At 36.3% G+C, this 12981-nt stretch overlaps 1 protein-coding gene across 1 annotated transcript; it reads left to right on the top strand.

Annotated features, from left to right (window-relative positions):
• The first annotated feature begins 5998 nt into the window (after nucleotides 1-5998).
• LOC110711988 lies at nucleotides 5999-7229 on the top strand. The gene is made up of 2 exons (XM_021890424.1): nucleotides 5999-6421; nucleotides 6510-7229. Exons 1-2 carry the CDS (start codon nucleotides 6169-6171, stop codon nucleotides 7124-7126), a joined length of 870 nt encoding a protein of 289 aa, XP_021746116.1. The 5' UTR covers nucleotides 5999-6168; the 3' UTR covers nucleotides 7127-7229.
• Nucleotides 7230-12981: the final 5752 nt, after the last annotated feature.

Here is a 12981-nt window from a genome sequence, read left to right as displayed (position 1 = left end):
AACAAAGCTACGTTTATTGTTGCAAATCGTATACTTTGTATTATTCATATCTCTTTTCATATCGTTGTGATTCACTCCCTCCGTATTTTATTACTTGCTCCACTTTCCTTTAGCAGCCGTATTTTATTACTTGCTCCATTTTCTTTTTTGAAAATTTTAAACATTATTTTACAGTACTAGTTGTGGGTGCACCCGCGACGCGGGTGCCCCCTCAATTTTGCGAAATTAAATGTATAGTAAAAAATGTGTCGTTTGTTATTAGTAATGTGTTATGTAGTGTAATTATAAGGGTAATGAGGTTAGATAAAAGTTAGCATATCTTTATTAATGTAATTAGTGTGCGTTGCATATGTCAGAAATAATGAAAGAGCTTGTATCGTTAATGTTGTGTAACGAAACAAAGGAATAGAGGTGAATTCTATCAAATATTAGCCTAATCCATTGTTTATTACTGCTAAATATTAAAGCAATAGAGTTTTGGATCTTTTAAAAGGAATAATAGGTTGGGGCCGTTGTGCATTAATCATGCAAACTGTTTTCTTGTTTATGAGGCTTGGTGCAAAACTTATTATGATAATATATTAACAATTGTTGTTAGATGAAATTAAGTTAATATTGGGTTTTGTTAGTTTTGTTACATATTTTTTGAATTGTAGTTAATTTATTTTAGTAAGAATTACAATGAATTTATAGTCCTATAAAAAAAATAAAAAAATAAAAACATATGTACAGATATAGCCCAAAAAACAGTTAGAGTTACATGTTGTAAGGTTTAATAAAAATGGTGCTTAGCCCAAAAAATAAAGCTGACCCAAACCAAATGATAGTCTTGGTAAAAGAAAGAAAGTATTTTAAGGGGTAGTTCAACCGTTTAAATGTGTGCTAAAAGAATTTTGTCTATAAAATTCAATCAAATTCTAAGCTCCTTCCCTCATTTGTCGTAAATCACATATAGGTATGGAAAATTCAGAATAAATTGAAATTGTAATTATCAAATATCGTAATTTTTGTGCAGTGCACAGTCATATCACATGGAGGTAATTAAGCTTGGCGTTCATAGCATGAAGACAGAGGTTGATCAAGAGATTGCTAAAGTAGGTGTGTTAGGAATTTTGTACGTACAACCCATCATGCAATACTCTCAATAAGTACTTAAAAGAAAAAAATAACCTTAAGTACACACAGAGTACAGTATGGAGAGATCAATTACTCACTCCCCCCCACCTTACCAAAACCCAAAAAAAAAAAGACTTACAGTACCAATTATAATAATTATACCCCTAATAAACAAAATCAATAGTAACTGCACCAAAGACAATAACGATTTAGCAATAATAATTAGCCCCCTTAGACCACTCTCAATGGTGAGCAAAAAAAATGCTCACCCACTCTCTCTCTACCCACTTTCTCTCTCAACAAATCAATTTTGCTCATGGGCAAATTTTTTTTCACATTTTCTCTCCCAATGGTGAGTAAAAAAAATGCCCACCCACCACTCTCTCTCTCTTACTTTTTCAATACCCCACCATTACTTTCTCTCTCCTATACTACACTTCTTTATTTATTTATTTCATTTATATTTTAACAATGTTACTCCAAATAAATAAAAACTAGTTTAAATTTGTGTAACTTATTTTTTTTATTTTTGTCTTTTTTATCGTTAAAATTTGTCGTAAAATTAAGTACATTATATAAAAAAATTGTAAAAAAAGGCTCAAAATTTGTTAAATGTTTTTATTTATTTTAAAAGCGGTACAATACTAGAAACCAATTACATTTGCAACGTCATGCGTAATTAAACTTAGGAAATAAAATAAACACAACAACTAAAAAATAACTCGAATGCGTACGGAAAGTAGCTACGCCATAGTACTTGGCTTTATTTAAGTCGTGCTAATTTCTCCCTAATTACGTGGCCCGTATCGTTGCCAAATATGTTCATCCTTTACTGTTAAGGGGCCAGCCAAATTTTTTTAAGTGCGTCTGACTGTTGTGGGGCCCACTTCCTTTACTGTTCATCCACGAAAATGCCCATACTATGGGCGTTTTTCATTTTGCCCATGGTCTTTTTTGATGGTGAGCATTTTATTTTACCATCAAATATGCCCATGAGCAGATAAAATGCTCACCATTGGCAATGCTCTAAGATCCCACCCCACCACCCAAAAACAAACAAATTAAGCACTAACTGTACCTATAATGATTATTGCAACCCAAATTTTATAAGTAGTAAAACTGCACCCAAAACCAGTAAAATCAAAATTAACAATAATAACAAAGATCAACAATCTAATAAACACTTATCAAGACAATGATAATGCTATTAATCATGCGAAACCTTAAATATACCACCAACAAAGAAAGAGCACAACATCATTGTAACTGTAATCTGAAACAATAAATTCAATCTTCAACAGAGTCCAACAGACGTGCCGATCGAACAGAGCTTCACCAGACCAAAACCCCAAAGCATCATCTTAAACAAAATTATACTGCACCTAATCCAGAATTCAGGAAGTAATGTCACAAATTATACAGCACCTAATCTAGAATTCAGGAAGTAAGGTCACACCTAATCCAGAACTGAGGACGTAATGTTTACTACAAGCGCACAACACCATTAAAACCACAAACTCAGAAAAGAGAAGACCAAGACAAAAATGAAGAGCTGACGTGGCGTAATTACATCTGAGCTGGCTTTATGCGAACAAATGGCAGCAAACAAACAAACCAGCAAATAAGGGCATAAGAGGAATTTTACTATTACTAAGCTACTGTAAAGAAAGGAACAATAACTTTGCTACTCATATTTTAGGGAGTAGGAATTTTACTACAACCTTCTTTAGTGAAGGGGTCTATATCTGTTGTAGTTGTGAAAAATTTCTCGTCTGATTTAGTTTATTGTAATCAAAGGATAAACCTTTTTTATAGAAAAAATGGAAACTAATAATCCCACCTTTGCTATTTCTGCTTAAAACAATCCCACCTTTTTGAAATTTAGAAACAATCTCACCTTTGACCCTCATATGCTCAAAACAAGCCTTTTATCGGTTTGTGAAATTGGCAACCTATGTTAGAAGGTGACTTGCCACGTGTCACCTTCTAAATGGTTTTTTTTTTTTTTAAAAAAAAATAATATAAAAAAACAAAGAACAAAAATAATAATAATAAAAAAAATAATCAACCCCTTTCCCAAGGGACTTGTTATTCATCGCCCGCAAATCTCTACATAAAGCCCACATTTTATAATTTTTTGACAAATTTGCCCTTTTTATAATTTTAACCGAAGATAAATTTTTCGCACTAAAAAAATGTGGAGCAGCACCGGATCGCCGAGGATCACCGGAGAATCGCCGTCGTCATCGGAAAACGAGGTTCGTAACGCATCGTAAGGACGAAATGGTGGCTGGCGCCTAGCCAAAAGGCCATGCCGTGGTTGTGGCGCCTAGCCAGGACGCCGCCACCGTAGTAACGGCGCCTGGTGGAGAAGCCTCGACCATGATAGTGGCGCGTGGCCAGGACGCCGGAGCCACGGCCAGGGCGCCTGGCCAGGACGCCGCCACCATGGCGGCGGCGTCCTGACCAGGCGCCCCGGCCGTGGCTCCGGCGTCCTGACCAGGCGCCCAGGCCGTGGCTCCGGCGTCCTGGCCAGGCGCCACTAGGGGAATATATATATATATTTTTTTTTTTTTTTAATTTAATCCCCTTTTTTTTTTTTTTTTTTTTGTTTTTTTTTTTTTATTTGTTTGTTTGTTTTTATTTTTGTTTGTTTTTCTTTTTTATTTTTTTTTTTTTTAATTTAATCCCCTTTTTTTTTTTTTGGTTTTTTTGTTTTGTTTTTCTTTTTTTTTTATTTGTTTGTTTGTTTTTATTTTTGTTTGTTTGTTTTTTTTTTTGTTTTTTTTTTATTTGTTTGTTTGTTTTTTTTTTGTTTGTTTGTTTTGTTTTTGTTTTTTTTTTTATTTGTTTGTTTGTTTTTTTTTGTTTGGTTTTGTTTTGTTTTTGTTTTTTTTTTGATTTGTTTTTTTTTTGTTTATTTGTTTTGATTTGTTTTTGATTTTTTTTTGCTTGTGGTGTTTTATTTTGTTTTGTTTTTTTTTTGGAATTTTTTTGTTTTTGTTTGCTTGTGTTGTTTTATTTCCTTTTAATTTTTTTTGGAGGGAATTAATTTTTTTTTTTTAATTAAGTTTTTTTAATGCATCTTTTATTTTGTGTTTGTTTTTGTTTTATTTTGTTTTATTTTGTTTTGTATTTGTTTATTTTTTTTATTATGGTTTTTTTTGTTTGTTTATTTATGTTTGATAAATTTGAAATGAAATGTGTGTTATTATTTTGTTTTTTAAATGTATTATGCGTTAAATATAAAAATGATATTTAGAAATTTAAAATTTAGAAATTGCGTTTGTGATAATTTTGTGTTAAGTGTATTAATTTAATCTTAATGTAATTATATTTATACGTTATATGTTATTGTTACAGGATTATGGTGGAGACGGAAATGATTACAGTGGGATTTTTGTACATGATGGCCTGTTCGAAGATGCTCAACAAGCGATTGATTGGGCAAAACAGGTTGCAATTAGATCAGGCTTTTGTTTAGTAGTAGCAACTCATAAATCTCAACGGGATGGTAGAATGGATCGCATTTTGAGATGCGACCGTTATCGCAAAAGAGAAGAACGAGATTTCAGTAAAGCGATTCGGTTTGACTCAAAGCGGAAAGGTTGTGGGTGTCAGTTCCGAGTTAAGGTTCGACAACATCAAAGGCGTGACGGTTGGGAAGTGAAGGGTTACGGCAAATGGGGATATCACAACCATGAGCTGATAGCATACAAAGTGGGGCATCGGCAGTTAAGCGGCCTAAGTCCAGCTGCGAAACTAGTTGTAAAAGAAATGAGTGATGCTCAAGTGAAGCCCGCTAAAATATTAGCGTCTGTGTTAGAGAAATTCCCCGAAGACCAGCCAAACCGAAGACACATCTACAACGTCAGACAGAAATTGAGGTTTGAACGGTCAGAGGGAAGGAACCCTATACAGCAGCTTCTGCACCAGGCACAAGCACGTGGTTACCTTTACTGGTTTGAATCTGACGAAGACACATCGGAGGTAACTCATTTGTTCCTTGTCCATCCTGATTGTGCTGATATGATTTCGTCTTGGCCATCTGTGATTTTGATCGATTCAACGTACAAGACAAACAAGTACAAGTTCCCACTGGTTGAGATGGTTGGGATGGCTCCAACGAACCAGAACTTTCTGATTGGTTATGCAGTCATGAAGGATGAGACGGCTGCGAGTTACCGTTGGGTGTTGGAAAAGTTGAGAAACTACATCGGCCCAAATGTACAGCCATCGGCCATCGTAAGTGATTGTGAGGGAGGTCTTTTTGCCCCTATAGCGGAGCTGTTTCCGGAGTCGAGCCATTTACTGTGCACATGGCACATCAACAACTGCGTGAAAGTCAAAGCCTACAATCTTTTCAACAAGAATTTAGTAACAGCAGAGACATTGGTAAATGGTAAGTGGCGGAAGATCATGCAAGCTACCACAGAGGCAGAGTACGATCGAGCCTTGGAAAACTTCAAGGATGCGTACAAGTGGTGCCCGCCAATCGTAGACTATGTGATGCACCAGTGGGTACCTCAGAGGGAAAAGTTTGTCAAATATTGGACGAACCAAGTTCTTCATTTTGGGAACACTACGACATGCAGAGTCGAGAGCGCTCATAGAGCTTTGAAGGACTGGATTGATTCTTCCACGGCTGCTCTGGATACACTGTTCGAGAGAATAAACAAGGCTATTGATACTCAGAGGAACGGCATCAAGAACTATCTCGAGGACTCCAGACGACGACATGGCATGTTGTATGGCCATTTCATATTTAAGATTCTCCACGGTCGTGTGTCACACCACTGTTTGGGGTTGATTCTGAGCGAGTATACCAGGATGAGGGAGTTGGGCGATGAAGTGGCTATTCGGTGCGGATGTGCTATATCAGTGACTCATGGATTACCTTGTGCATGCACCATTCACCGCGTAATTACGCAAGACAGGGCGTCGTTACATGTCGATCAGGTTCATCCATTCTGGCGGACGCTCGTTATCGGAGAGCATGCTGTTCCGCATACGGTTCACCGTGAACAGGAGGAGTTGGAGCAGTTTCAGTTGATGTTTGACCAAGTGTCCTCCAGTCACCCTTCGATCATTCGTAGTGCTACACACATACTTCATGACATGTTCAATACATCGTGTTTGGATACCGAGGAACCGGAAGGGGTCGAGCGACCTAGGGGTCGACAACCACGGCGGAACAAGAGTGCGTTTGAGTACATTCGCGGTCGTGGCCGTGGTCGTGGCCGTGGTCGTACATCCTCATCAAGTGGCAGCCAATCATCGTCGTCGGTGAATATGCCCGGCACCGGTAAGACATTCGACTTCAATTTCTTTTGTTGACTGTTTGATTAGTTTACTGTTGACTTGTTTATTGTGTTTATTGATGTGTGTAACAGGGAGAATGGACATTGAACATTTTCCATATAAGGACAGGATCCCTAATATCATGATGCCATTCTTGGACGGGTGGAATGATGTCATTGCAGATGGTAACTGCGGATTTCGGGTTGTGGCGGATGTGTTTCAAATGGGTGAAGACAACTATTGTTTAGTGCGGCAGTTGATGTACAGTGAAATCGCATCAAACCGAGATGTGTATGGCCATGTGTACGGCGAGGACTTGGATAGGTCTCTGCAGCGTATCCGGTGGGGAGGGGGACCTTGCGATCAAAATCATTGGTTCGATGCGCCACTTGATCTCTTTGCCGTTGCAAACATCTACAAGTGTGCAGTCATGCATTTCGGCCTTGGTTTACATAGTCGAGCCTATTATCCATGTACAACGGTTCTGCCCTGGTGTTCGCGCGAGACCGTCACCAGACCGGTAAGGGACGTTGCTATTGGATTTCTTGGGCCGTCATACAGACATTTTATCCGATTAGACATGTCACCCGATTTTCCGGTCCCACATATCATACCGAAGTGGTATGAAATTCGTAGAGCAAGCGTGGAGGGTTGGGATGCTTTGTACCATGCTCGCGTGCAACAGTGGAACAATTTAATTGCCATGTAGTTTTTGTTGATGTACACCTACCTTTTACTATGAGGCCTTGTATTGTCAATACTATGTCATTTCTATGTGTTCATTTTTAAAAGATAATGTTTCATTTTAAAAACTAACAACAATAATTTCACAATATTACAAACTAAAAAGATAATATTGAATTTTAAAAACTAAGAACAATAATTTCAAATATTACAAACTAAAAAGATAATGTCTAATTTCAAATATCAGTAATCCCTCTGTGACGCCCACTGCCACTGCTCAAGGGTCCGTTCCAGATCGTCAATAACAACTCTGCCTGATGCACTCGTCATGCAGTCCCTTTCCTCAAAAAGTCGGTGTCCCAACTGCATAATCTTGCCCATCCACTACACAAAACAAAAAACATGAAACGACGTATTATACATATATATTAAAATAAGAGAACAAATAAAAGATGAGACGTACCGCATACCACGGGATCTAACGTGTCTGGGCCCCGAGCTTTCCATTGAGTAGATCGTACTCCTCACGACGTCAATACTCTTCCCCGCACCAGGTCCAAATTGCGATGCCTAACTCCAAGTAAATAACGAAACATAATAACGAAAACAAATTAAAAAAAGTCGAAATAAACACAAAAGCAAATAAACAAGTCACGGAAATAAAATTATAAACATAAAAAATATAAATATATACAAGACAATATACATATAAACATAAGAAATATAAACATAAACATATACCAAAAACAAAAAATATAAACTACAAACAAAAAAAAAAACAAACATAAACAAAAACAAAAAATATTACCAAAAACAAAAAATATAAATACAAAAAAGGACGAAAATAAACACAAAAGCAAATAAACAAGTAACGGAAATAAAATTATAAACATAAAAAATAAAAATATAAACAACACAATATAAATAAAAACATAAAAAATATAAATATAAACATAAAAAAATATAAATATGAACAAAACAATATACCAAAAACAAAATATATAACCAAAAACAAAAAATATAAACAACAAACTAAAAAATGAAAAACATAAACAAAAACAAAAAATCAAAAATGCAAAGAAAAAACCAAAAACAAAAAACTAACAAAACTTAAAAAATTTAAAATTGCAAAAACTTAAAAAAAGAAGAACATCAAAATTTTAAAGAAAATTTATAAAAAAAAAGGGAACTTATAATTTTTTTACATACAAAAATATAATTCAAAAAAAAAAAAAAATACATAGGAACATAAAATTAAAAATTAAAACCAGAAACAATTTTTTTTTTAAAAAAAAAAATAGAACATAAAATTAAAACAAATAAAAAAACAAAATTTTAAAAAAAAAGATAAAAAAAAAAAGGGAACATACAATTTAAAAAAAAGAAAAACAAATTTTTTTAAAAAAAAAAAAAAAATTCGAAAATAAAATTTAAAATTAAAAAAAAACAAAAAAAAAATTTAAAAAAAAAAAGAGAAGGAGGCGCCTAGGCAAGACGCCCGTACGGTGGTGGCGGCGCCTAGCCCAGACGCCACTATCACGGCCGTGGCGCCTAGCCTATGCGCCGCCGCCGTGGTAGTGGCGTCTGGGCTAGGCGCCGCCACCACCGTATGGGCGTCTTGCCTAGGCGCTTCCTCCGTGGTGGTGGCGTCTCGCCTTGGCGCCCCACCGTCGTCGGAGGTTTTTTTTTTAAAAAAAAAATTACAAAAATTTAAAAAATTACCTTCTCGCCGGCAAACCGCCTTCCGCCCACCGCCGGTGCCGCCACTTCCTTGCCGGGCCGCCTCGACATAGCTCTGGAAATAATTTAGAGAGAGAAAGTGGAAGTAGAGAGTAGAGAGAGAAATTGTGTTTTTTAGTTTGAGGGCAAAAGTGTCATTTCACTCTTATTTTGTGGGCTTTATGTAGGAATTTGCGGGCGATGTTTAACAGTTCACTTTCCCAAACCTCCCACCTGAAACAGACTCCCCACCATTGCCTTCTTCTTCCCTACCGAAGTAACACCACTAGCCAACCCCACCGGAAAAGCCCAAGCCACCCCAGCCTTTCCTGGCCAACGATAGCAGCCCCTTCCTCTCTTTTCCCTCCTGACCGCCACCTGAAACAGTCCCCCCTGCCCACCAACAACAACCTAACCAAACACCACCAAACACGCATCGTAATAGTAGCCATTTCAACCTCATATGCTGCACTTTCACCTTATCACGACCCACAAAATCAAAGCGTTGCTCAACCCCATCAACCACCAATTCTGTTCCCAAATTTGCACACCTAGATAGCAACCACTAATCTGCCCACTAACAACCACACCTTCACATCCACCACTCCCAACGACAACAACATCAGCCCTTGCAACTCCAAAACAACCAATAAACAACAACCAAATCGACACCAAAAGTATCAATTATAGCAAGCCAACACCCAATTCTGACCTCCTAGGACTCCAGTAGCAACAATTCACTCAATTCCATCCACAAATTGACGCAATAGCAGGGGGAGGGTGACGCGAGAGGGGAAGTAAAGCAGAGGGAAGGTTTCGTGGGTGGCTAGGGTGTCGAGTTTAGGAGGTTTCAAGATGGCTTGATGGTCGGTTTAGGGAGTTTCGTGGTCAGGTGAGAGTGGGTGTGGTAAGGAGTTTGGGATAAAGGTCTGGTGGTGGTTATGGAGGCTTGGTGGTGGTGATTATGGTGGAGTTACCATTATGGGTTAGGGAGGTGGGAGGTAGGAGGAGAGAATTAAGAAATTAAAGTAAAAAAAAAAACAAATAATAACCTGTTAAATAGGTTTTAGGTAAAACGGATCATTTTGAGCAGATCATGGGTAAAGGTGGGATTATTTTCAAATTATTCGAAGGTGGGATTGTTTTGAGCAAAAGTAGCAAAGGTGGGATTATTAGTTTCCATTTTTCCTTTTTGATATCACATACTCCGTTAACAGTTATTTGCAACATTTACCCAAAAAGAGTGCTACCTATTATTTTGCAACAAAACTATTTCTTTTCTAATATAGTAACTTTTTTCTGATAAAATGACCAAAATACCCTCATTTAAAAATTATAAACACGTAATACTACACATAATTACAAATTATTATAACCCTAATCTAACTTAATTATCTACACTTTTCCCAAAAAAATTTGATTTCATCTCCCTACCATTTCTCTCCTCCTTCTTCATCTCTCATCTATCATCTTCTTCCTTATTCATCTCTCATCTCAGTTCGTGGGTGGTTGTTGGTGGTTTGTGGGCGGGTTTGGTAGATCCGGTGGTTTTTGTGGTTCGTAGGTGGTGTTTATGGTTCGTGGGGGACTATTTCGTGGTTCGTGGGTGGGTGTCGGCGGTGGTGGTTCTGGACGGTTCATGGGGGTAGTTTCTCGGTGGGTTTGGTTTTTATTAGGTTTCAGATCTGGTGGTTTAAGGGTGGTTTTCGTGGTTCTTGTGTGGTTTTCGTGATTCTTGGGTGGATTTCGGTGGTTTGTAGGTGAGTTTCGGCGATTTGTGGGTGGCGTGTGGTGGTTGTTCGGTGGTTTGTGGGTGAGTTTTGGTGATTTGTGGGTTGCGTGTGGTGGATTTCGGTGGTTCGTGGTTCTGGGTGGCATGGGTGGTGGTTCTGGGTGGCGTATGGTGGTGATTCTGGGTGGCGTGTGGTGGTTGTTCTGGTGGGTTCTTTTTAATTGTAATTGCTTTTATTTTATTTTTTTAATTGATTAATAGCTAATTACATGTTCATAACTTTCAATAATCATGTTTAAGAAGTTTTGCTTAGGAGTCCGCGCTGACCCCTTTTGTTGCAAATAACTGTTAATAGAGGTAGTAAATATGTAATTATGAAACAACTTATATTGTACTAATAAGTATTGCGTATTACATACATTACAAGTCTTATCATGTTAGTTTTCTTAGGTAAAATTTTCCATTATTGTGTAATGATCATAAGGCAATTTCACAACTTTAATTTTTAAGTTGTTAAAATTTGTTTTTTTTTTCGATTTGATGAAATGTAATAAATTTATTGTTCTATTAATTAAAATACTTCCTCCGTTCCAATTATATTGCAATAATTGGACTTTTGCACTATTCATCATTCTTGTTTGACCATATAATATGATTTATACGTTAAGCAAAATATAGTCATGTGAGATCTTGTTAGATTCTTCTCATAAAATACTTTCACAATATAAACTTTTTATAATATTTACTCTTATACAATTATATATATTTAACATATAAAATGTGCTTTTGAATGCGTGATTTCATCCTTGTGCAATATTATTGAAACAGAGGAAGTAGTGAATAGTTATCAAATAAATTTTTTTGTATCATAATATACAAAATATACCTCAGAGATTGCTAAAATTAAAATTGGAAAATAAGTGTTAATGACTTACTATTTTGGTTAATTAAGGACTCAATTGCGCACAATAGGCTTATTGATAGGATCACCGACGGTGAGGTGGTTGTTGATGGTTAGTCTTCTCTATTAATTGCTTCAGTTTTCCTATTCTGTGAGTCATAGGAGTTCTTTCTTATTAGCCATTCTAGTGCTAATACTCTTGAACTTATGACCTTGCATAAAATTTAAGTGTCACTCTAGTGCTAAAACCTACTAAGTCCGTTCTTGTATGTTCTACTCACTTAATATATATCACAATTTAAGGAAAAATGTTAATGAATGTGAGTTGGTGTAAGATAAAGTAAGAGAGAATGTAAAAAAAGTTAGTTGCGTGATAAAAGGGTGAATGAAATAAGAGAGAGTGTGAAAATATGCAATTATTGTGGGGTTGATGAAGAGTAAGATGGTAAAAGAGGTATGCCATAAATTAATTAAAACAAAATGAGTTGAACATAAACGAACGATCAATCTAAAATGAAAAGTGAGTAGAATTAAATAAACGAAGGGAGCATGATTTAAAATGGTTATAAAAAGACTTATAATTAAAGATATGTTCTTTTCATCTGATTAGACTTAAAACTTATATGAACTGAACTTATTAGATCTGATTGAAGCCGATTGAAACTTATAAGACCTTCTTGGACTTGATTGAAACTCATTGGACCTGATTCAAACGAGTTGATTAGTACTCATTTTGTGTTTAAATAAATGAAACGTTTTCTTTTTGCGACCATGTTTTAATAAATGAAACGTTTCCTTTTTAGTAACTTCTCTCCATTTTTAAAAAAATATTCTCTCTATTTTTCAATAATATTCTACTAACTTTGGTCTCCATAAAACCCCTTAGTTTCTTCTCTCTCCTGAAACTTATACCTAGGCTGATCAAAACTATCCGAAAAATCAAAAATCCGATCCGTAACCGTTCCGAAAATTCGGGTACCCGATCCGATAACCACAACAGTTCGGGTACCCGATTCGATAATTTGTTATCGTGTATGACTATTGGGTATCATTTTAAAATTAACGGTTACTCGATCTGATAAACAATTTTTTTGTTTTTTTTCCTACTTTAATCTATTTTTCCAAAATTTCAAACACTTACTTTACTTCATAATCACTTTATAATACTAGGGCAGCCAAAGCGCGCAGCTTGCCCTTTCGGCCTAATTTTTCTTGGCTTGTGTTTGCACTTGACATGGAGTTAATGGACTGATAAAGGAATATCTCTCTATTACTTAGTCTTAATTTCTCTTGGCTTGTGTTTGTACTTGACATGGAGTTAATGGTCTGATAAAGGAATATCTCTCTATTGCTTAGCCTTAATTTTTCTTGGCTTGTGTTTGCACTTCACATGGACTTAATCATCCGCTGCCGATGGCTCTTGTCTTTGATGTTGTAGGATATTCTGGGAAATCTTATACAACAGGCTGCACCCTTATTTAATTAGTGAAAAAAACAACGTGCTAACACTTTATATAGGAATTTTTGA

This window comes from Chenopodium quinoa, unplaced genomic scaffold (genome assembly GCF_001683475.1).
Source record: "Chenopodium quinoa cultivar QQ74 unplaced genomic scaffold, ASM168347v1, whole genome shotgun sequence".
Lineage (NCBI taxonomy): Eukaryota > Viridiplantae > Streptophyta > Magnoliopsida > Caryophyllales > Amaranthaceae > Chenopodium > Chenopodium quinoa.
This window is presented reverse-complemented; position numbering and strand designations above follow the sequence as displayed.